Raw genomic sequence first — 25,664 nt, 5'->3', positions numbered from 1 at the left:
GGTTGGAAAAAAAACAAAAAAAAGAAGCATCTCATCACTGCCATTCACCACATCTGGCAAAATGTTCAAGCTGCTTCCATCTATCATACTAAAAGATGCAATTTGGTGTCCGGCTGTCTGTATGCAGCCAACACTTTCAGTCATTACTCATTCAATCTCAACCAAACTCACCAAGGAACTAAAGGTCATAAAACGAAGGTCATCAAGGGTTCCAAAGGTGGCACAAATTCTCTCCGTAAATGTGCATCATGTAGTGCCGCTCCCGGTGATGGGAGAGGGTATTACAAGAGACGCTTCAGAAGCTCCAATTGTATCACGAGTAAGAGGCCTTCACCTTATTTTTACCGTCGCTTAGCCAATGTTGCTTTATACTTGACTGCAAAAAATCTGGAGGAATTCCTGTGTTTTATTGCCTTTCTCCACCTTGGAAAGCTGCATGTTAAGGTGTATAGATGGTAACTCTAGCATCGTTCCACATTATTGTGGAGTTTTTGGGGGTTTTTTGGTCTCCAAGGCTCCTTCCAATAAAAGTAAGAATAATAATATTAACTGCTGGCTGTGATGACCGGGTACCCAGTCCGTCCGCCTTTGATACAACATGGGACTTTCTGCAGATGACAGTCGCAAAGTTTCGCTTTGGTCGGGTAAGTGGTTCCAGAGAAAACATTATTTAAGAGTGATACAAATACAGCCCTGCTTCGATACGGCGTGGGACTGACGAGCGACGAACCGGGCAGCACAAAGCGTTCAATTTCGTTATTACTGGCTACCAGATTCAAATAATTAAATAATTCTGGCTGCCAAACTGCGTGACCGATCAGGTTGAAATTTTAAACTTTTGTTTCACACGTCGCCTAAATTATAAATTTGAAGTTTCGCATATATAGAAGCAGCGGTTCCAGAGTAAACATTAATTAATATTTATCCTTCAATCCAAGATGGTGGCCAAACCATGTGACTTATGACGTCATTTTTACGTGTGCATACACGATGGTAGATGATAATTGTAAAGTTTTGCTTCGACAGGTTAGGCAGTTCCAGAGAAAACATTATTTAATATTATTCTTAAATCCAACATGGCTGCCAAACCCTGGGCCCGATCCCGTTGAAATTTAAAACCTTCATTCCACATGACTGTTCCATCACATCGCTGATGATTCACATTTATTGATACAGTAGTTCCAGAGTAAACATTAATTAATATTTTTCCTTCAATCCACTCTGGCTGCCAAACGTTGTGTCGTACCTCAAAAGGGGGTAAGAACTTTTTATTCGTCATGGAGAGGCGGTCATAGTGGGGGAGTTTCGCCTGGATCTGTTTGAGAAAAAGACGTTTAAAGTTATTATTTTTTCAATCCAAGATGGCTGATGAACCATGTGACCGATGACATCACAAATTTATATTCTGCTTCCAACTGGGTAATGGAACACGTGTGTGAAGTTTCGTGTTAATCGGTAAAGGTGCGTTTTTCTATACAAGATGGCCACCAAACCATGTGACTTGTGACGTCATAACTTTTACCACGCGTGCATACACGATGGTCGATGATGATTGCAAATTTTCGATTCGTTAGGTTAAGCGGTTCCAGAGAAAACATTGTTTAATATTTTTCTTAAATCGAACATGGCGGCCAAACCATGTGACCTATCAATTCGAAATTAACAAACTTATATTGCCTACCTGTCCCGAATATAGTTGTGAAATCTCCCCTTCATCGGACCAGCGCTTCTGGAGAAGATGTTTGAAGGTTTTAGGGTTTTTTTCAAGATGGCCGCCAAACCATGTGACCGATCAAGAAGAAATTCACAAACTTGAGAAAGGATCTCATGGGGAATATATATGTATAGTTTCGTCTCAATCTGTCTTGCCGTTCTGGAGAAGAAGATTTTAAAAATTTATTCATTTTCAATCCAAGATGGCTGCCGAACCATGTGACCTATGACATCATAAATTGAAATTCTGCTTTCCTGGACCCTAACAAGTGTGTGAAGTTTCGTGTAAATCGGATAAGGTACGTTTTCTATCCAAGATGGCTGCCAAACCATGTGACTTCTGAGGTAAAAAAATTTTTACCATGTATGCAGACTTGATGGGAGAAGGCACTTGCAAATTGTTGCTTCGATGGGTTAAGGAATTCCAGAGAAAACATTATTTAATTTTTTTTTAATCCAACATGGCGGCCAAACCATGTGACCTATCAATTCGAAATTAACATACTTACATCGCATATATTTCCCGAATACAGTTGTGAAATCTCGCCTTCATTGGACCAGCGCTTCTGGAGAAGATGTTTGAAGGTTTTAGGGTTTTTCAAGATGGCCGCCAAACCATGTGACCTATCAAGAAGAAATTATCAAACTTGAAAAAGGAGCTCTTGGCGAATATATCTGTAAAGTTTCGCCTCAATCTGTCCAGCGGTTCTGGAGAAGACTTTTTTTAAAAACATTAAAAAGCAAGATGGCGGCCGAATTACGTCATCGATGACGTCACAAAAAACATTTTCGCCGGTGACCATAGGAGTAGATGATGCACAAAAAATTTCAGATTTTTCCTATGCGGCGTTCTACTTGACGAATTTTCACCGGTATATCGCTTCACCTATGACGTCACAAAAATCACACGTGTTCCCCATAGGGACCTTAGTAAAATGTATCAAGCGAAAAATGTTTCCATTGCACGGTTTCAGAGATACAGAGGTCCAAAATTTATCGTTTTTTTCAAGATGGCGCCCACAACACATGACCAATGACGTCATAATTATAATCTGAGTGTGCTACCAAAAAAGATACATACTATGGTGAAAATTTCATGTCAATCGGACTTAGCGTTCCAGAGAAAATGATTTTTAAAGCGAAAAAGTCCGTGAAATGCCGGCGGAAAAAGAAAAATAATAAATAAACAAGAATAACAATAGGGTATCCAGTTGATAAACTGGATACCCTAACTATAACTGCCACTTTATAAGTGCTGGCAGTGATGACCGGGTGGGTACCCAGACATCCTTCAATCCAAGATGGCTGACGAACCATGTGACCTATGACATCACAAAATTACATTCTGCTTCCAAATGTGTAGTGGAACACGTCCGTGAAGTTTTGTGTTAATCGGAAAAGGTGCGTTTTTCTATCCAAGATGGCCACCAAACAATGTGACTTCATAATTTTTACCATGTATGCAGACGTCATGTAAGATGACAGTTGCAAATTTTCGCTTTGATAGGTTAAGCAGTTCCAGAGAAAACATTATTTAATATTTTTCTTAAATTCAACATGGCTGCCAAACCATGTGACCTATCAATTAGAAATTAACAAACTTGTATTCACTACTCGTGAGCAATAGGTATGTGAAGTTTCCCCTTGATCAGACCAGCCGTTCTGGAGAAGATATTTGAAGGTTTTAAGATGGCTGCCAAACCATGTGACCTATCAAGAAGAAATTAACAAACTTGAAAAAGGACCTCTTGGGGAATATATGTGTAAAGTGTCGTCTCAATCTGTCTGGCCGTTCTGGAGAAGAAGATTTTTAAAATTTATTCATTTTCAATCCAAGATGGCTGACGAACCATGTGACCTATGACATCATAAATTTAAATTCTGCTTTCTCTCGTGGACTCTAACAAGTGTGTCAAGTTTCGTATAAATCGGATAAGGTCAGTTTTTCTATCCAAGATGGCCGCCAAACCATGTGACTTGTGATGTCATAATTTTTACTATGAATGCAGACATCATGGAGGATGATAGTTTCAAATTTTCGCTTCGATAGGTTATGTGATTCCAGAGAAAACATTATTTAATATTTTTCATGAATCCAACATGGCTGTCAAACCATGTGACCTATAAATTAGAAATTAACAAACTTATATTCCCAACTCGTGGCCAATAGGCTTGTGAAGTTTCCCCTTGATCTGACGAGCCATTCTGGAGAAGATGTTTGAAGGTTTTGGGTAAATTCAAGATGGCCGCCAAACCGTATGACCGATCAATAAGAAATTAACAAACTTCCGGTTCCGGTTCCGGTTTTGAGCGGCAAGAGGTCTCCTTCGGGGCTCCCTGCTGACATTCCCAAAGTTAAGTTCCGGTTGTTATTTGTCCCGTTTTAACTGTTTAATTTTCTCACCTACATGTTAATGTGTGTTCCTAGTTCGGTTTTGTTTCAAAAATCGTGCTATTTTGTGAGTATTTATGTCGACGTTCTTACTTGGTGTTTGAGGCCTAGTCCTAGGTTTGAGGCCTACCGGTTCCACTCGGTGTTCGATCGTTTTTTTTTTGTTTGTTTTTTCTCCCCATTACCTTCAATTTCTATCCTCCCCATTACCTTCAATTTTCATCCTCCCCACTTTCCAAACATCCCCCATTCTCCCAACTAATCTCTGTCTTATCTCAAAAAAAAAAAAAAAAAAAAAAAAAATATACCCAACAACAACAACAACAACACGTTCACCTTCTCCCGATTCTGCTACTTCTTCTTCCTCTTAACTTCCTCCTCGTCTTCCTCGATTTCTTTTTTTACACTTCCATGACCTAATCTGTTGAACTCTCTCATACATTAATATTAACAACAAAACGATCTTATAATGCTTCATCTTCCTCTCTCACACATGTGGTACTCTTTACTGTTTCACAATGCACTTCTCTTCTGCTATTTTAACAGACTGCTCTCATTTCGACCTCTCCTTCATTCCTTGCCTAAAAAATCCAACTATTACAGCGCTTCTTCTCTCCATGCTCTGGATTCGCCTTCATTGCATCCATCAAGAATTGTGTTAAATCGCATCTCTGACCTAAAACTTTTAAAAACCACAGTTTGCCATGGATGCTCGCTTTCCATCAACCATTCTTTTTTCCAACTTCAGTGCCAACTCACCCCCTCACCCCTCACTCTCACTCTCAAAGCAACCATCCCACTCTTCTCCCTCCAAGCCTCCCTCTCACCTCTTTCAAAAATTCCCCCCTCCCCCTTCTCCCACCTTTCATCCCCTCACTCTTCCTTCTCTAAGTTGCCCCCCTCTCATCCACCAACCTGCCTCCCTGCACTGCCCTCTCACCCCCATCTCTTCACTCCACCTCCTCAAATCCTCAACTGCCATCTTCCTTGTCTCTTGTCCCCCCTCTCTCCCAGCACCACAGAGCCTTTTCTCCTGCTCATTCGGCCCCCTCCCCTCGCTATTCTGCAATACCCCACACTCCTTCAGCAACCCTCCTTACCTCCCCCTCGTCCCTCGTCCTACCCTCCCCCCGCCCCCTCCACCTCCTGCACCCAAGCCTCCTCCCCTACCTCTTCATTAAAAGTGTGGACCTCAAATATCCGGGGCCTTCGCTCAAACCTTTCAGATCTTTCCATGCAGGTTGCCACTGACAAACCAGACATTATCTGCCTAACAGAAACTTTCCTCTCCCAAGACGTGTCTGACTCCCAAGTATCACTCCCTGGTTACTCCCTCTTACGGTATGACAGACCTGAGCCTCGTCCTGGTGGAGGTGTTGCTCTCTTCATCAAAGACTCTATTCCTCACTCTCCCTGCACTGCTCTCACTCCCCCACACCCCCAGGAATACCTCTGGCTTCGGCTTCCCCTCCACTCCCACCTCATGTTTATATGTGTACTGTACCGTCCACCGAACAGTGATGACTCCATCTACACCTCACTCTCCGAAAACATGGACCATCTTCTATCTTCTCATCCAAACTCTCTTCCTCTTATGTGGCGACTTCAATTGTCATCACGCCAGTTGGCTAGGTGTGGGTACCTCTCACCTGCCATGGGACATCAGCAAAAGCTTTCTGTGACTCATTGGGACTGACTCAATCGGTCAACTTCCCGACCCGGATCTCAACCAATGGTACTCCATCTCTTCTGGATCTGATTTTGACAAATTTCCCTGACAATATCTGCTGCTCTTCCTTCGCTCCAATTGGTTCTTCTGACCACGTCCTTGTTAAAGTGGACATCTCTCTGGCTGTCATCAGAGAACCACCTCACCGCCGTCGAGTCTGGCATTTCACTCAAGCCGACTGGCAGGGTCTCCGAGCAGCCATCAAACTTTACAGACTGGTCTCCTATCACTACTTTCTCAAACATCAACTCATCCTGGGAATTCTTTCAAAGAAACTTGCTCTCCCTCATGCACAGATTTATCCCCTCTCGTGTTCAGTTGTCTTACCCTTCCTCCCGCCCTTGGTTTACTGAAGCTTGTGGTGAGGCAGTTGTCCTGAAACAACTTGCCTTTGCCTCATGGAAAGCAAACCCAACTGAGGGCAATCTCAGTTCTTTCCACAAAGCTCGGAACAAGTGTGTATCTACCCTCAGGAGAGCCAGAAAACAACATCTTTCTCATCTCAAGTCTGAACTCTCAAACCTCTCTCGCTTCTGAAAATCCTGGTGGCGTTTAATCAAATCTGTTTCTGGTGTATGTTCCCCCTCCATCCCCTCCCTTACCTCAAATGGCCGCACTGCTGATTCCACACGTGATAAAGCTGAATGCCTAAACTCGGTGTTTGCAGCTAAATCTTGTGTCCCAAACCCATCACTATCTCTACCCACTTTACCCAGTCGCACCCAACTGTCCCTGGACTCTGTATCCTTTTCTCCTGACAAGGTGGAGAGCTTGCTTTCAAACCTCGAGTCAGATTCTGCAACCGGTCCAGACGGCATCAGCCCACGTGTCCTCAAAGCCTGCTCTTCTGCTCTTGCTCACCCTCTCTCTGTTCTATTCACCCTCTCATTTTCCCAAGGTCATCTGCCATCTGCTTGGAAATCTGCTAACATCACTGCCCTGCATAAAAAGGTGCAAAAACAGATCCCTGTAACTACAGACCAATCAGCCTTCTCCCAATCATCAGCAAGGTTATGGAATCCATCATTGCTTCAGACATGAAATCCTTCCTCTTCTCCAATGGCTTGATTTCCAATCATCAATTTGGTTTCAGACCAGGTCACTCTACCCTGGATATGCTGCTATTGCTCTCCCATCAATGGATGGAGGTCCTCAATGCCAGACAGGAAATCCGAGCCGTATCCCTGGACATATCACGTGCTTTTGACACAGTCTGGCACCCTGCCCTACTCACCAAACTCTCTTCCCATGGTATTCAAGGCCATCTCCCACTCATGGCTCGCAGACTTCCTCTCCTGTCGCAGTCAACGTGTGGCCCTAAATGGAGTTCTTTCATCCCCTCTTCCTGTGCAGGCTGGAGTTCCTCAAGGTAGCGTTCTGGGCCCTGAATTTTTCTGGTTTTCATCAATGATCTCTCGGACTCTCTGGAAAATCCTCTATTTCTCTTTGCCGACGACTCCACCCTCTGCCGTACCATCTGTCATCCCTCAGACCGGCAAGCAGCAGCTTCTTCGCTCACTGCAGATCTGGATAAAATCACAAACTGGTCCAACACGTGGAACATGTCTTTCAATCCACACAAATCTCACACTCTCACTATGTCTCTTCGAAAGGACCGTTTACAAAACCCCCCCATCCACTTTCTCAACAATCCTCTGGAAGAAGTCTTTTCTTTCAAGCTTCTGGGTCTCACTATCTGCCATGACCTTTCCTGGGAAAGTCACATTTCCAACCTTGCCTCAAAAGCCAGTCGCCGACTGGGAATCCTCCGTCGTGCAAAGTCCTTCCTCGGCCCTCTTGAGCTCCTGACTACTTACAAAGCTTTTGTCCGTAGCCTGATGGAGTACTGCCCTCCCTACTGGGCTGGTGCTCCTGCCTCCCACCTTTCTCGACTTCACGCTGTCGAAACCAGGGCTTTTAAGATCATTGGCATCTCCCGCAATGAAGCTGAGTCTTTGGGCCTCTCACTCAATCACCGCAGGTTGGTCGGTGGTCTTTCTGTCTTCTACCGACTCCTCTCCAGCCTTGCCCCCCCCCTGCTCTCTCTGCGATTTGTCCCAACCACATTTCCACAGGGCGCTCAAGGTCCGCCAACAACCCCCTTCTGGTAAAACTACCAAAATCACGAATCACTGCTCATCTTCACTCTTTCATTCCTCTTTTTCCCACCTTTGGAATAAACTTCCTCACTCTATTCTTTCCCATTCTTCCCTCCAGGCTTTCAAAACAGCTGTTCACCACCACCTCTTATCTTCCCCCATCCAAATCCTCGATCTTTCTCTACCCCGATAATCCACCCAAGCCCACTTCCTTCAATTCTCCTGCTTTCCTTCCTGAAAGTCCCTGTAATGTCCATCTTCCTCGCCATGTTCCCGTCCCATCCCCATCCCTCTCCCTTCCACAGTTCACCTGTGTCTGTTCCCCAATGTTTTGTCCCTTCCACTCCCACCCCTCTTGTCTCATGCCTCCTTGCTGTGAGTTGTGTGTTAGCTCTCATACGAGCCTCGACCAAGGTATACAAAAAAAATAAAAATAAAAAAAAAATAAAAAAACTTGATAAAGGACCTCATGAGGAATGTGTGTGTAAAGATTCACCTCAATCTGTTTAGCCGTTCTAGAGAAGAAGATTTTTTTTAAAAAAATTCCCAAAACAAGATGGCTGCCGAACCAAGTGACCTACGACGTCATAATATATTTTTTCTACGGTCAATTATTGTGCAGATGAGGCTCAAGAAATTTCAGATTTTTCCTATGCATCGTTGTACCTAACGAATTTTGACCGGCACACCTCTTGACTGATGACCTCACGAAAAATCACCCCTGTTCCCCTTGAGGAGCTTATTCAAATGTATGAAGCGAAAACATTTTTACCCTTGAAAGTTTCAGAGATACAGAAGTCCAAAGTTTTTCGGTTTTTTCAAGATGGCGCCCGTACCACGTGACCTATGACGTCACAATTACCACTTAAGTTTGCTATCAAAAAAGATACATACTATGGTGAAAATTTCGTGTCGATCGGACTTACCGTTCCTGAGAAAATGATTTTTGAAGCGAAAGAACCCACAAAATTGCCGGCGGAAAAAGAAAAATAAGAAATAAGAAATAAACAGAAGAATAACAATAGGGTTCCCTGTCAGAATGACAGGGTACCCTAATAAGAAATTAACAAACTTGAAAAACAACCTCATGGGGAATATGTGTTAAGTTTCACCTCAATCTGTCCAGCCCTTCTGGAGAAGAGATTAAAAAAAAAAAAATTTAAAAACAAGATGGCGGCCGAATTACATCATCGATGACGTCACCAAAAAAAATTTCAACAGTGAATTGTTGCGTAGATGACGCACAAAAATTTTCAGATTTTTCCCATGCAGCGTTCTACTTGACGAATTTTCACAGGCATATCGCTTATGACCTATGACGTCACGAAAAAAATCACACGTGTTCCCCATAGGGAGCTTAATATAATGTATCAAGCCAAAAAAAATTTCCATTTCACGGTTTCAGAAATACAGAGGTCCAAAGTTTATCGTTTTTTTTCAAGATGGCGCCAGCACCACGTGACCAATGACATCATAATTATCATGTGAGTGTGCTATCAAAAAAGATACTACGGTGAAAATTTCGTGTCGATCGGACTTACCGTTCCTGAGAAAATGATTTATAAAGCGAAAAAGCCCGCAAATTGCCAGCGGAAGAAGAAAAATAGTAAAGAAATAAACATAAGAATAATTAAAACTGGTAAACCAGTAATCCCGGGCTTCAAGGCGTGCCTCCATTTTAACAAATTTCAACACCATCACCCTGTCACATGATGTGGGTTTTCCGAGTTAGAAAGTTAGTTCAAGCCTGCAATGTGGCCCAGCTACGGGGTCCCTCAAGTTATATCAATGAAGGATTGAAAAGCCCATAGCAATACATGATAGAGAAAGAAACTTCACATTGGACAAATCGAGGCTGGAGAAATTTTCAAGTCCCCAAAAAAGTCCAATAACTCCACATTTGCATATTAATGTAAATGGCGAACTTGTAGAACGTGAAAATATCTTCCAGAATTTGTGGTCACTTTTTGTCTATCTTCTTTGGTTTTCATTTTACGACATGTCAAAAATGGGTGATTTTAAACTTTGGGGGGCTCTGGGGCCTCACTGGGGTAAAATACAGACATAGCGTAAACATATTTGGAGTCCCCTCTTCAAGGCCTATCAGAATCTGTCATTAAATTTTTTCAACTCTCATTTGCATATTTGGCATATTTAATGAGGCGAATCGGCATCATTTTAATCATATAAATTATGTAACGATTTCGACGAAATTAACAACTTAACATTCCAATGGAACCTCGCAAATGTTTGCAAAAGTTTGAGGCTATCGTGTTATCCCTTCTGGAGAAGAAGATGTTTTTAGGTTTTGAAGAAAATCCAATATGGCCACCATACCACGTGACCTACGTCATCAAAATTTTCAAAGTATAAACTTCAGGTGGAGAGTTATTAAATAGTTAAGTTTCATTGAATTTCATCCAAGCGTTGTTTTTATTTTATGACATTTCAAAAATGGGTCATTTTCAACTTTGGGGGGCGCTGGGGGCTCACTGGGGTCAAATACAGACATAGTATAAATATATTGGGAGTCCCCTGTTTATGTGCTATCTAAATTTGTCATTAAATTTTTTCAACTCTCATTTGCATATTTTGCATATTTAATGAGGCGAATCGGCATCATTTAAAATCATATAAATTAAATAACGATTTCGACCAAATTAACAAATTCACATTAGCATGGAACTTAGCAAATGTGTGCAAAAGATTGAGGCTGTCAAATTATCCCTTCTGGAGAAGAAGATGTTTTTAGGTTTTGGATAAAATCCAATATCACCGCCATACCACGTGACCGATGTCATCAAAATTTTCAAAGTATAATCTTCAGGTGGAGAGTTATTAAATGGATAAGTTTCATTGAATTTCATCCAAGCGTTGTTTTTATTTTATGACATTTCAAAAATGGGTCATTTTCAACTTTGGGGGGCTCTGGGGGCTCACTGGGGTCAAATACAGACATAGTATAAATATATTGGGAGTCCCCTGTTTATGTGCCATCTAAATTTGTCATTAAATTTTTTCAACTCTCATTTGCATATTTTGCATATTTAATGAGGCGAATCGGCATCATTTTAAATCATATTAATTATGTAACGATTTCGACCAAATTAACAAATTCACATTAACATCGAACTTAGCAAATGTGTGCAAAAGATTGAGGCTGTCAGATTATCCCTTCTGGAGAAGAAGATGTTTTAGGTTTTGGATAAAATCCAATATGGCCGCCATACCACGTGACCTACGTCATCAAATGTTTCATAGTATAAACTTCAGGTGGTGAGTAATAATCCTGTAAAGTTTCGTTGAATTTCATCTGACAGTTTTCCCTCCAGATCCGCCACAAAATCGGTCAGTAGAACATAAAAACGCCATTAATAATAATAATAATACTAACGAATTCAATAGGGCTTCAGCCATGCTTGAAGCCCTAATAATACTGACGAATTCAATAGGGCTTCAGCCATGCTTGAAGCCCTAACAATAGGTTTGTTACCCAGTCTATTTGACTGGGTACCCTAATAAGAAATAAACAGAAGAAAAACAATAGGTTACCCAGTACATTTGACTGGGTACCCTAATAAAGATAACTTGAGTTCATTGGACACCTTATCTTGTGCAGGCTTGAGGAAAAAGGACATGGGACTTTATCTGAAACGGTTTATCTCACACAATCTCAAAGTTCCTCCACCCTGCGAGCACAAGTGGCAAATTTGAGAAAATGATGCACGAAAGACATTTTTTTTTTTGGATGAAGTTAGGTCTACCTTTGCATCGCTAGGCGCCGCCATTTTCTCCGAATCTCACGATTCCTCTGCCCTCAGAGCAAGCAGCAAATTTGATTGCTTGAGACTGCATAAAATTTTGCCCAAGTACTGCAAAACTGGAGGTTTGTGGAAGTACAAACAAGGCGATTTGTGTTCAAGTATATAATTAAATTGGGGAAGCAGAAGAAGAAGAAAGAAAAAAAAAGTTAACACGATGAAGGCCAGAAATCTTTCCGACCTGAATTACAAAAATTAAATAAAAAAAAAGAAGGAAAAGAGTGAAAATGACTGCTTGGACCTTCGTAGTATTAAAGGCTGTTAAAACAAACAAACAAACAAAAGACATTGAATTTGAAGTTTATCATCATTGATGCACCCTCTTTTGCACCACCTTGTTAACAAGTTAAAATAATTATTCGTGTCCTTTTGTGTCCTTGGAGATATCCCTAAAACAGTAAGTTTCCCGTTTGGAATGATTTTCAATTTTGCTCGACTGCTGGACAGACAGACTTAAGCAATTGCTTCACCACGCTTGGAAGAGATTCCGTACAATTTGCCAAATTCGGAGCCAAAGTACTGCTAAACTTCAGGTTTGTGTTCTTCTCGTGTTCAAAACATATAATTCAATTGGAATAAAGTAGTTCCTCGATCACAGACAGACAGACAGACAGACAGACAGAACGAACAAACTGATTTAACCCCGCTTTGTGCGATTTGCATGGGGTAACAACTGCCCTTTTTGCCTTTGCCTATGTAGATAGGGAGCTTGTACAAAGAAAAATGGGCTGAAATAACTTCTTACATAGTAGGGAGGAAAGAGTGAAGTTGGATTAAATGTCAGGTGCTGTTTGTCAGAATCTCAAACCTGTGTTGTATGTGAAGGTAAATTCGAGTTTTTTTTTTTTACAGATTATGCTATAAGGTGATGAAAACTTCCAAATGAAAAGCTGCTCAAAGAATACAAATGCCATTACATTGAGCACTTTTCATTGCAAGAAGATACTTTATATCGGGTGACATTCGCCGACATTTATTGGTGGATGCTAAAGATCCCACAGTGTCCTTCGAGAGAAGTAGGCAAGCTATCGCCGGCATGAACAAATTCTAAATTAATGCGCACACTGTTAAGTATCCTGCTTTGGAGTTGGCGACCCAACCGGGATTGTAACCAAAGCCAAGTAACTGCTTTGGTAGCGCCGTCATTCTGCACATAAAATGGTGCAGGATGATGATATTTAACGACTTTGACTCGTGACTGCAACCTGTGATAAAAACTTTAAAATTCTTACTCGTGTAATTTGCAACTGCTCAGCTTATTTGTAATTACTTGTCATATTACACATTTGCTCGGCCCCATATTCTTCCTTTTAACCAACCTTGTGGTAAATGTTTTCCAACTCAAGCACTCCAGAGTTGAATGCCCGAATAAGCAAGTCACAGTGACGTCTCACATTGACCGAGTTTCAAAGAAATACAACTTGGTGAGACTTCCCTCACTCAGTGTTGCGATGTAACTCAATGGGCCATATATTCACCTTGCACGGTGAGCAGCTGCTCCTCAACCGTCCATCGAGGGTTCAACTTCATAACCAACTAGAGAAAAAAAAGGGGGGGGGGGGGGGAGGGGGAGATGGTGTGCAGGAGGGGGAAATAAGTTAGAGGTCTAAAACAAAATCTGTCTAGGAATATTATATATATATATATATATATATATATATATATATATATATATATATATATATATATATATATATATATATATATATATATATATATATATATATATATATATAGTGAAAACTTAGAGATGCAAAACATCAGTGTGCGTAATATTCAGGGTACAAGTCGATGTGGAGTACATGTCAAATTGGCTAATTTCCCTTCATTCATTCACAGATAAGTTGATTTGGAGTAAAAGACGAAGCAAAATCCATGACGGTAGTTCGCAAAACTGTCAGTCAGAACAATGGAGGTGTTAATTTCTCTCCACAATCAATGCATCACTTGCTTTTAGCTATGGTACTTCAAGGGTGACAATCATGAATATTAATGAGCTGTTTTGTGTATATTATTTGAACTACTATGTGGGATGACTTTTCAGACAAATAACGAATGTTATGTAAATCGTTTTTCAACATGTTTGTTACACTGAACAACAAAATTTTTTACTGGAGATGTGTAAAGTGATTTCGACTAATTTGGGTACGCTGATTTCAAAAATCATAACCGTTTTGCTGCATCACATCAGGATTTTCAGTAACAGAAATATTCCCATTGCCTAGAAGTCAGGATTTCAATGAAATTTACAAAAATTCATTTATTCATTTATTTCATCATGAATGCTTCAAAATTATAGAAATTACAGAAAAACTCCACTAGAATGTAATTAAAAATGCTTTAGGCATTTGGCTTTGCGTTTGTGCTGCTCTGTGTCAGTTTCACGATGCAGGAACCAGCAGAAATCGCCCATCATGTTCGGGTTGTGCCGCCCTTGGTAACGCGTCTCCATGAGTGAAATCTCTTGGTGGAATCGCTCGCCGTGCTCGTCCGAGACTGCTCCCAAGTTGTCAGGGAAGAAGTTCAGGTGCTGGTGTAGGAAATGGATTTTCAGGGACATCCTGGAGCCAAGTTTCCTGAAGGACTCCAGCAGCTGCTGCACTATTTCTTCATAGTTGTCCGCGCGCTCGTTCCCCAAGAAGTTGTCCGTCACAGCTTTGAAGCTCCTCCACGCTGCCAGCTCTTTGGGGTTTAGAGTTGTCGGAAAAGTTTCGTCCTTCATAATCTGTCGGATTTGCGGTCCAACAAAGACACCAGCCTTGATATTGGCCTCCGACAAGGTGTTGCCAAACTTTTCCTTGAGGTATAAAAACCCACGCCCATTCAGATCCATTGCCCGTACAAAACTTTTCATCAAGCCGAGCTTTATGTGGAGTGGTGGAAGGAAAACCTTGGCTGGGTCGACAAGGGCGACATGCTTCACGTTGTGTCGACCAGGTACATGCTCTTTTCGCTCTTCCCAATCTTTCTTCGTCCAGTGATTCTTGTCGTCTCTGCTATCCCAGAGACAAAGGAAGCACATGTATTTCGTGTAGCCTGACTGCAGCCCTAACAACAGCGCCACCACTTTCAAGTCTCCGCAGATGTGCCAGTTGAAGTCATTGTACTTGATGGAATCAAGCAGCTGCCGCATAGTCTCATAGGTCTCTGTCATGCCGAACGCGTGAGCCAGTGGGACTGATGGTTTCTCGTTGCCATTGTGGAGCAAAACAGCCTTCAAGCTGTTCTTCCCCGAGTCGATGAAGAGGCGCCAGTCTGCAGGATCGTGATCACACCCAAGTTCTTTCAACAGACCGTTGATGTCACTGCAGAATGTCATCGTGTCTTCAATCTCAAAGAACTCAGCCATGTCTCTGTGACGTGCTCTGAACAAGGATATCTTGGTGTTAGGTTCAAGTAGATTCCACTGCTGCAGCCTTGATCCAAGCAGCTCTGCCTTCGCCTTTGACAGCGAGAGATCTCTTACAAGATCATTTAAGTCTCCCTGGTTCAGACGGTGTGATTCTTGAGTGTCGGGTTCAAAAGGTTCATCATCACCATCCTCTTCACCACTGCTTACAGCTATGTTCTGATCAGCTGGAGGTGTTGGAACGGGGTTCTCGTCATCATGAGGCACAGGTTTACGAGCAGAGACGCAGTCAGCGTACTTGATGTGACCTTTATTCTTCTTGTTGAAGCCGGCGATGCTTGTGCAGCAGAAATAACAATCATCATGATGATTCTGCGGCTCACGCCATATCATGGGCACCGCAAATGGCATGCTCGCGCGCTTGCCCACCAACCACTGAGTCAAGGTTGTGTGACAGCTTGTGCAGCAGATGTGTGGTGCCCAGCTCTGTTCTTGGTCCCCCACCTTACACCCGAAGTAGTGAAAGTAGGCGGCCTTCATTTTCACTGCTGTAGATATACTTCGCTGTTGATCTTTTTTGGTATACCGACCACAGACATAACAGAAGTTGTCAGGATGATTGGTACAGGAACGCCTACTCATCTTTATCTGAAAGAAAGAAATATAACACAAGTTAACAACAATTGTACGAAATAGACATGTTAAAGACATATGTAAATTTCATTGAAATCCTGACTTCTAGGCAATGGGAATATTTCTGTTCCTGAAAATCCTGACGTGATACAGCAAAACGGTTGTGATTTTTGAAATCAGCGTACCCAAATTAGTCTTAATCACTTTACACATCTCCAGTAAAAAAAAAAATTTTGAAATTTGTTGTTCAGTGTTATCACATAGAGGTACAGCAGTTAAAAGAAGTGACAGAAACATCACAGCACAATACATTTTGTTAAAGTTCACAACTCCTTAATTTACATGAACACCCCATACTTATTGTTAAAAAAAAAAAAATAATAATAATAATAATAATAATAATAATAATAATAATAAAAAAAGCACACTTTAGAGCTAAATCATGAAGCACTGGTCTCATCACATTTTATCCCATCACAGTTCACTATACCCTGAACAATGAACATTCCATCCATTAGGACCATACTCTGTACAGAACGTTGGTGCTGCCAAATAATGTCCTGGGCTATTGGGCACAATCCTGGATGGGTCACCACTCTGACACAGGATACTTGAATGGTTCAATCATCCCAGCAAGCTGGTACTCATTTTGCCGACCTCGGAAAGATGACAGGCTGAGTCAATCCCACCTGGTATTAATTCAACAGAAAAGCGGGATTTGAACTTGGGACCCAAGGATCCCAAGCCCACAACCCTAACCATTAAGCCAACACCAGGCATACAGTTCACTGTAACACACCACAGAATCACTTGACATCAGAATTCCATATCGTATTACTCGAGTCAGATCCCGCTATCTCGTGCATGACACTTCAGTGACCACTTCTCCGCACGATCCGTTCAATAACTCGATTCCAGATTTGCCAAGCGACTCACCCGAAGGCCCGATCAGGACGAGGGCAGTGCCGTATCGCTCCGGGCTTACCTCCCCTTTGCTTTCCCAGCTCACAAGTTAGTCGAGCAGTCCGTCCGCGAAAAGAAGGCCTGCCTCTCCCTCCCCGTAACTCCTCCACCCCACACCCATACCAACAAGTAATCTCGGCCCTACATTTTGGTGAGTACCCCTGTAAATTTTCACATAATTGTCCATTTGTGTATTTCATCGATTTGTTTAATATTTGTCTCCAATACGAAGTTAAGTTAGGTTGAAGTTATGTTCGGGTAACCAAAAACGTGCCCTGGGAATGCATCACCCCCATTATAACACTGTCTCTGGGAATATCTCGTCGTCTCAGCCTCATTTTACTTACCGACATACTTTCGAGAAACATCCACGACATTGTGGAAACTTGCCGTCATGCGTTTTAAATGAACAATTACACAATTTATTTTGTAAAATATCACACTACAATTTTTTTAATTTATGCAATTCAATGTCTTCACGACTTAAACCGTAAGTCAATTCAATTCTGAGTATAATTTGAGGCCCGGACTTCCGGGAGAAACCGTATTTAACCATGAATGATACAATATATGAAGGAATTTGAAGTCAAAATACCTCTGGTGGTCGGTAAGCTTCCACACCTGTCTGTAGCTGCACTTTCAGTCGGCTGTTTGCCTGCTTGGCACTTTGCACCTGCAGTCAACACCAAATAAAGCACAACTCACAAACCAAGCATCTGATATCCCAATTTATCATTTAAAAAAAAAATAATAGGCTTGATTGGTGCGGGTATAAAATTAAGCATACACCTCACTCCACCAAGAAAATAAATAAACCAATGTCACCCGCAGGGTGACCCGTATCTTGCCAAAAGGTGACCACCTGTGACTTCTTTAAGGTCACACTGAGGTGAACAGAGCTGCTATCCACCAGGAGCGACTCCTTGAGGAATATCTGCCTACGAGAGATTCCGATGAGAATCGTTCTACAGAGTAACCATGAAAAATATGCTTTTGCCTCAAAACGTCACCAAATGGCGTCATAATGTCTCAAGCTTGAGATGTCTAGAAAGCACTCATCGAGGTGTTCAATTCGAGGTACTACACGATATGGTTCCTAAAACTTCAAAATTTGACCTTGGGGTCAAATATGTTTGACCTTCGGCGCTAACCATGAAGGTCAAGGCCAATCGACACCAAAAATTAATCAGCTGAGCGCCAGACCATGAACTATATTCCCATGAAGTTTGAAGACGATCCGATCAAAATTACTCAAAAAATAAGGATTTTGTCGACTCCCCTGATTTGCGACAAAGTGACCTTGACCTTTGACCTTCAAAATTTTGTGCACTGAAAGGGACCTCTATAGGCCTCTGATATGCGAAGTTACAAAAATTTCCAATGATAACTGTGCTCTGCAGAATTTTTTATACGTGATTACAGACAAACAAACAAACAAACAAACAAACAAAAAAAAAACATACAAGTTGACGAACATATCTTGCAAAAACTTCGTTTTGGCAAGATAATAAATAAAAGCTGTCTGACACGATGGTGCAGAGTGTGAACTTGCCTCAGCCGTCTCGTCTGGGTTTGATGCTCGACCCGACTAAACTATCGGACTGGTTTTTTGCAGGCAGGGTGTTGCATTATTGAATGGGTCATCAAGTTGGATGTTAAGCTGGGTGTCTCTGCTGGCATCAACTGGAGGATGCTAAAGATCCCATGCTGTCGTTCAACAAACAGGAGGCGAGTTATTGCCAACACCCAGGCCAAATTCAAAATTTCTGCCCCAACTATCGCTAAGAAGGCAATGGCAACCAAGTGTATTCTTTGCCACGAGACTGCTTCGGCAGCACCACTGCCCTGGATAGGGTATGGTACGTGATGAAGAAATAGGATGAATAAACAGAACTAAACCAAAAAATGTGTCATAATGCAGATGCATCCCTTTACCCTGACAAAAAAGGGCACAACCATAGAAACCGCAATTGGAAGTCCAAATCTCCCTGGCTGTTAAACTACGACAGCACCGCATAATGTAGCAGTTTGTTTTAGCCGATTGGTAAGGACTGAAATCTGCCTTCCCATGAAAGGTGGGTGTGTGTGTGTGTGTGTGTGTGTGAGTGTGCTTGTGGGACATATTTTTGGAAGGCTTGCACCAAGAGTTTCCATCATCAGGTAAAGGCAGAAAGCATCCAATTTACCCTTAGGACTGAACTCTCTAACATATCACTGTTTTAAAATCCTGGTGATGCCTTGTTAAACCTGCCTCTGCTGTCTGCCACACTTCCATCCCCTTTCTCACCTCAGCTGACTTCACTGCAGACTCTACTCGAGACAAGGCAGAACATCTTAATTCTGTTTGCCTGCAAAGTCCGTGTGCAAACTCATTCCACTATGTCCCTATCTTACTCCCCTCATGTCCACTGAACACTGACGTTTTCACCTTGGAAGGTAGAAACTTCTGACCAGCTTCAACCTGACATGAGCAATAGGCTGAGAGAGCAGTGTTTTTAAATCGGGCAGTGCTTATTCTGCTTCTCAGTTTACTCCAATTAGCCTATATCATTTAATTTATGTTGCCTACCATCTGCTTGGAAGACAGACAACATGCTCAACAAGAAACCAGTAAGCCCACCTCCAATTTTAAGCAAGGTCATGGAATTATTAATTGTACCCAAGTCTTTCCTCTTCTCAAACAGCCTCATCGCTGATCATCAGTTTGGACTCAACTTTGGTTAAGCTGCTACTTCTCTCACCAATGGATGGAGGTGCTGAATCTTAACATGAGGTCAGGGTTAACTGTGGTGATATCTAAGGAATTCATCACAGTCAGGTAACGCACTCTGCTTGTGGCATCCAAGGCCACCTTCATTCCCAGCTTGCAGACTTCCTTCTCTCACACATCCAGTGCATAGTCCTTGACCAAATCCTGTAATTTATCAAAATTGAGGCTGGAGTTCTCCAATGCAGCATATTGGACCGTCTTGCTCTCGTACTAAAATGGGTACACTGAAGCCCTGGATAGCCCTCTTTTCCTCTTTGTGGATGACTCCACTTGAAGCCATCCCAATGACAGGATGACAGCAGCTGCTTCCTCCTCTGCTGACCTGGAAAGGATCAGATGCTGGTCTGATAAATAGAATGTCATTCATACATTCCATGCAAAACTCGTACCGTTTCTCCGGTAGCACAGATTGACAAACACACACATATTATATATATATATATATATATATATATATATATATATATATATATATATATATATATATATATATATATATATATATATATATATATATATATATATATATATATATATATATAGGAGAACAAGTATTTGATACACTGCCGATTTTGCAGGTTTTCCCACTTCCAAAGCACGTAGAGGTCTGTAATTTTATCAGAGGTACACTTCAACTGTGAAAGACGGAATCTAAAACAAAAATCCTGAAAATCACATTGTATGATTTTTAAATAATTAATTTGCATTTTATTGCATGAAATAAGTATTTGATCACCTACCAACCAGTAAGAATTCCGGCTCTCACAGACCTGTTAGTTTTGTCTTTAAGAAGCCCTCCCATTCTCCACTCATTACCTGTATTACTTGCACCTGTTTCAACTCATTATCTGCATAAAAGACAGCTGTCCACACTCAATCAATCAGACTCCAACCTCTCCACAATGGGCAAGACCAGAGAGCTGTCTAAGGACATCAGGGACAAAATTGTAGACTTGCACAAGGCTGGGATGGGCTACAGGACAATAGGCAAGCAGCTTGGTGAGAAGGCAACAACTGTTGGTGCAATTATTAGAAAATGGAAGAAGTTCAAGATAACAGTCAATCTCCCTCGGTCTGGGGCTCCATGCAAGATGTCACCTCGTGGAGCCTCAATGATCATGAGAAAGGTGAGGGATCAGCCCAGAACTACACGGCAGAACCTGGTCAATGACCTGAAGAGAGCTGTGACCACAGTATCAAAGAAAACCATAAGTAACACACTACGCCATCATGGATTAAAATCCTGCAGCGCACGCAAGATCCCTCTGCTCAAGCCAGCACATGTCCAGGCCCATCTGAAGTTTGCCAATGACCATCTGGATGATCCAGAGGAGGAATGGGAGAAGGTCATGTGGTCTGATGAGACCAAAATAGAGCTTTTTGGTTTAAACTCCACTCGCCGTGTTTGGAGGAAGAAAAAGGATGAGTACAACCCCAAGAACACCATCCCAACCGTGAAGTATGGAGGTGGAAACATCATTCTTTGGGGATGCTTTTCTGCAAAGGGGACAGGACGACTGCACCGTATTGAGGGGAGGATGGATGGGGCCATGTATCGCGAGTTCTTGGCCAACACCCTCCTTCCCTCAACAAGAGCATTGAAGATGGGGCATGGCTGGGTCTTACAGCATAACAATGACACGAAACCTGAATGATCTGGAGAAGATCTGTATGGAGAAGTGGGCCAAAATCCCTGCTGCAGTCTGCGCAAACCTGGTTAAGAACTACAGGAAACGTCTGATCTCTGTAATTGCAAACAAAGGTTTCTGTACCAAATATTAAGTTCTGTTTTTCTGATGTATCAAATACTTATTTCATGCAATAAAATGCAAATTAATTATTTAAAAATCATACAATGTGATTTTCAATATTTTTGTTTTACATTCTATCTTTCACAGTTGAAGTGTACAGATGATAAAAAAAAATTACAGACCTCAACGTGCTTTGTAAGTGGGAAAACCTGCAAAAATCGGCAGTGTATCAAATACTTGTTCTCCCCACTGTATATATTGTTACGAATTTCGGTCCACCTGGCGTGCGATCGGCCACATAACTCGAATCGCGACCGCGTCGCCCACCGGAACGGACAATTCAGTCGTGACCCTCCCGGAACAACGCCGCCAGGAGCCAGTCACGGGTGTGGGTTTAACCTCACCACGATCGCCCATCCGCGCAGGATAGGGTTGCTCGCCAAATTCGACCTACCTAAGTACCTGCGCGAGTAGTCGACCGGGCGATCGTACCTCGCCACAGGTCGGCCTTGGACACGAACCGCTTAAGCGGTCCGTTCCGTGCTACAGTGATAACCGAGCAGTGTTATTGCCGACCTCGACGGATCAGATTCTCTTCTTTACCCTGGGTGTTCAAAACCCATTACCAATTTATTCCGTGATTCAAGATGGCACTTTCAAAAGCGAAAAAGACGACGAACGGGATACATTTCACACAAGGACATTAATTATAACACACAAGCAAGGGGCAGTCATGCAATTTACAGGCAATGCAATGAAAATTGATCGTGCACGGGATGGGGACAAAGACACGAGCAAGGCAAAAGCACTGCAAACGACTATTAGTTATTCTTTACGAGCACTTAAACTGTTTTACTTATGGAGACTGGCGCCACAAACACACATACAAAAGCCCAAAGAAATAAAAGGAAGAGAGTGACCGTGTGGTGAGCTCCCCGAGCTCGTGTCCTCCACGATTCGGCTCCGCACACGATCTGGAGCGACTCCGCCACGACCACCGACTCCCTCAAAGTGCCCTAGATCCAGAACGACCCAGCCAGCATGGTCCGGCGAACGAGGTCCAGCGAGCGAGCCTTCGCGTCCGCTCACACGCACGCCTCAGACCTTGTCGTCGCGCTCGCGTTTCTCCTCAGCGGAAAAAACTCGCCCTCACATTCCTTTTCTTTTTCCAAACTCAACTCGCTCACGTTCCGCCCCTTTTCTTCACCAAGCCCCGCCCCTTGCGCTCACGTTCCGCCCCTTTTCTTCACCAAGCCCCACCCCTTGCGCTCACGTTCCGCCCCTTTTCTTCACCAAGCCCCGCCCCTTCTCAACTCCCGCCCCTCTTCCAGAACATGCGGGAAACTTCCAGAAGGAAGGGTTTTTCCCACCAAATCGGCGACGCTCGCACCGCCGCGGTATTCTTCTTTGTCCCTTGCAGGGTGAAATCCACCGCGGCGACGCCATTTGTTTGGGGGAGGGGGGGCAGGCGCCGCCTGCTTTCCCTCGTCGAAGGCCAGGCCTCTGGCAACCATGTGCCGAGGTAGAACGCGGTGGTTGTTGAGGCGGCGTGGTTGGTGGTTGTTGTAATGGTGGCATGGTTGGCGTTTGTTGTAATGGTGGCGTGGTTGGCGTTTGTTGTAATGGTGGCGTGGTTGGCGTTTGTTGTAATGGTGGCGTGGTTGGCGTTGTGGTTAAGGTGGTTGTTGTGTGGTTGATCCAAAATAACGATAGACAAAGAAAAACGGCTATCTCAAAGAGTCGCAGCCCGGTGAATCACACAAATTCCCTTAAAACAACGGTGGGGAACTATCTGCACATAAACTTAGCGTCATAACTGATCTAAGGACCCTTTATGGTGTATTGCGAATTTCCACAGCCGTAACACTACCCCCTCCCTTTTTTACAGACTCGTCCCGAGTCGTCCAATTTGTGTGCCATCATGTGTAGTTCTCTTCTAATACGTTTTACCTTCGGATCCCTGAGTGCGACATTCAGTGTTTTCGTGTCCCCAAAATAAATAATCAACAGGCTGAGTAACTAACTAAACAAACCCACTCATACAGACGACTTAAATAAATTGCCAGCGCTAAGACAAACATGCCGGGGGTGCAAAACACATTTACATTGTACACCTTAACTTAACCTTACAATTTACACTACCCCATGGCCCAGGATCTATGGACTCTGTGGAAAAAAGAGCAAAAGTCACAAGCAGGGAGCCAGGCTGCTTAAACGCAGTCGAAGGCCTCCCCCTTCTTAAAATGAATGCAGTGAACAAACAAACGGTGCACGGGCAGCTGGTGCAGTCCCGTGTTGCAGCTGCCATCAGGGCAGTCCCTGCAATTTGCGCGAGGATCCTGGCACACATGGTAATGAACAGGGGGGGGAAATGCAAAACAGAACGGGGCAACTGGACGAGGGCAGCAGGCATGGGCCAAGGCAAAGGCAGGCAGGCAAGGCATGGCATGACAAGGCCGCTGTAGCAAACACAGCCGGCAGATGAAATTGCCGGCACAGGCCTTGTAGCAAACACAGCCGACAGATGATCCGACCGGCACAGGCCTTGCAGCAAACAGCCAGCCGACAGACCACGTGGCCTGCCTCTTGCCTTGAAATGGAGGTTGGTGGAGGGGGTGCGGTGGTGCTGGCCACTTGGAAGGCGGGCTCGGACCGACCCTACTGTCTACCTCCCAACCTATCGCCTTTGCCCGTCTCTGTCCATACCTACCCCCTTAATTTGTCAAAACCCAATTTAGCACCCACTTATTATTTTTATTTTTTTTTCACTTTTATTTCCCCCACCATAAATTCGTCCCCGAACCAACTTTATCGTCCTTGTTTGACAAACCTATCATTTCCAAGCCTACTCCCAACCCCTACGTTCCCTTCCTGGAGGGGAAAAAGGGAGAGCTCGCGTCCTGTGTCAAGGCCCAACTCAAGCCTCAGGATGGCCTCCTCAGATTTCAGCGATCTAACCCAAGGTGGGTCCAGCGACCCACAACGAGAGCGAAGGGATGGATGGTGCGGAGGGGTACATCTCCTAATCTACCCTAACTTTTATTCCTTAAACTACCACGGGGCTTTCAACAATCACCTCTCGCTTAAACTAGCGGTTCTAACAACCAAGATTCCCGTCGCCTGTGTTGGTGTCCTCACAATTTTGGGCCTCGCCCTCCAATTTTCGTCTCGTGCCCTCACACGGTTTCGTGGCTGGGACGCGTGGCTCCCTTGGCAGGCACTACGATCTGCCGATTCCCCAACGATGGCACCCCCGGGCACTACACTGCTTTAGGGAGTGCTACTCCGGGCACTACACTGCTACTCCCAGTTTAGGGAGCCTACCAGCTCCTTAAACACTGGGGAGTGCCCTCCTCGGCTACTCCCCCGCGATGCCCACATGGTGTGTTGGCGCCCCGGGTCCCTTTCCGAGGGTCGCCCGTGCCCAGTACACTGCCCCCGTGGCATATGGTGCCCCGGGCCCCCGCATCATGCGGGCGCACCCGTGCCCACTACACTATCCCGGCCCCCCATGGGCCCTTGGCCGACCGTCACCGACTAGCCCGGTGCCTGGGGTACCCACTCAGCGATACTCACCATTCGCAGCCACGCTCCCAACCTGTCAACAAGGCTCCTGCACCCCACCAAATGGGTATCGAGCCGACATTCCCACCAACAGCAAAACGACCTCCATTTTTCAATTTATCGAACCCACTAACTCACCTTACTCTGACCCCGGGGTCTCTTGGGCGGGAATCACTCCTCCCCCCAATCACTCACCGCACCATGCATTCCACAATCACTCCATACACACAGACCTGCTGGCCTCACTCACTCAACATGTTTCCTTTCACAACTCACAACTCACCCATCGCTGAACTCTGCCATTCTTCTGACGACATCCCCTAACTACCTCGTGCTCCCATGTCGTCCCTTCCACTACAGCACGTTCATTTTAACCTACGTAGCTAAGCTACGTCCCCGCTACACATCCACAGTCTGTTTGTCGCCAAATCTAAAAATCATTTTCCCAACCGAAATCTCAACTACAATCGCTCTACCTAATCCATTACACGGGCCCCATGAGGACTTACCCCTGCCCCATGAAGCCGGTCTAGCTATCACGAACTCTTCCCCCTAACTAGTTGTGTCCTGTGCCCTGGATGGGGGGTCTTCCACCCCTTGCCCAGGGAATCCTGTTCACCCGAAGCGAGGCTTGTTTTTTTTTTAATAAATGTTCATGCACCAGCGCGGCAAGTCGCAACCTGCGCACCAGCGAAGCAATTCACAGTCGCGCACCTTGTCCGTGATGTCATGGCAGCTGTTCGCGTTCGCGTCCCTCCTGGACGGTACCATCCGGCAGGGATCTCCCCTCCTGCCGGATTCCAACCATACGTGCAGCCATGACATCACCCTGCGCAGCAAAAAAACAAGCCTCGCGTTTCGAGGGGTTCCCCACACGAAC

General features: G+C 43.9%; 1 protein-coding gene across 7 annotated transcripts in view; it reads right to left on the bottom strand.

Moving 5' to 3' along the window:
* The window catches only part of LOC147020587 (REST corepressor 1-like), a 46,739-nt gene that overhangs the window by 3,731 nt on the left and 17,344 nt on the right, over positions 1-25,664 (bottom strand). For 6 of the 7 annotated variants that reach the window (XM_085896053.1, XM_085896050.1, XM_085896049.1 and 3 more), the window contains exons 9-10: positions 17,295-17,372; positions 13,233-13,290 (exon numbers count right to left, since the gene is read on the bottom strand). In XM_085896053.1, coding sequence (XP_085752179.1) covers positions 13,233-13,290; positions 17,295-17,372 — 136 coding nt within the window. The remainder of the gene's footprint in view (positions 1-13,232; positions 13,291-17,294; positions 17,373-25,664) is intronic. The other variant, XM_085896054.1, reaches the window with a different exon arrangement.

Source organism: Eptatretus burgeri, chromosome 9, assembly GCF_056783735.1.
Source record: "Eptatretus burgeri isolate ZD-2024b chromosome 9, Ebu_testis_v1, whole genome shotgun sequence".
NCBI classification, from domain to species: domain Eukaryota; kingdom Metazoa; phylum Chordata; class Myxini; order Myxiniformes; family Myxinidae; genus Eptatretus; species Eptatretus burgeri.
This window is presented reverse-complemented; position numbering and strand designations above follow the sequence as displayed.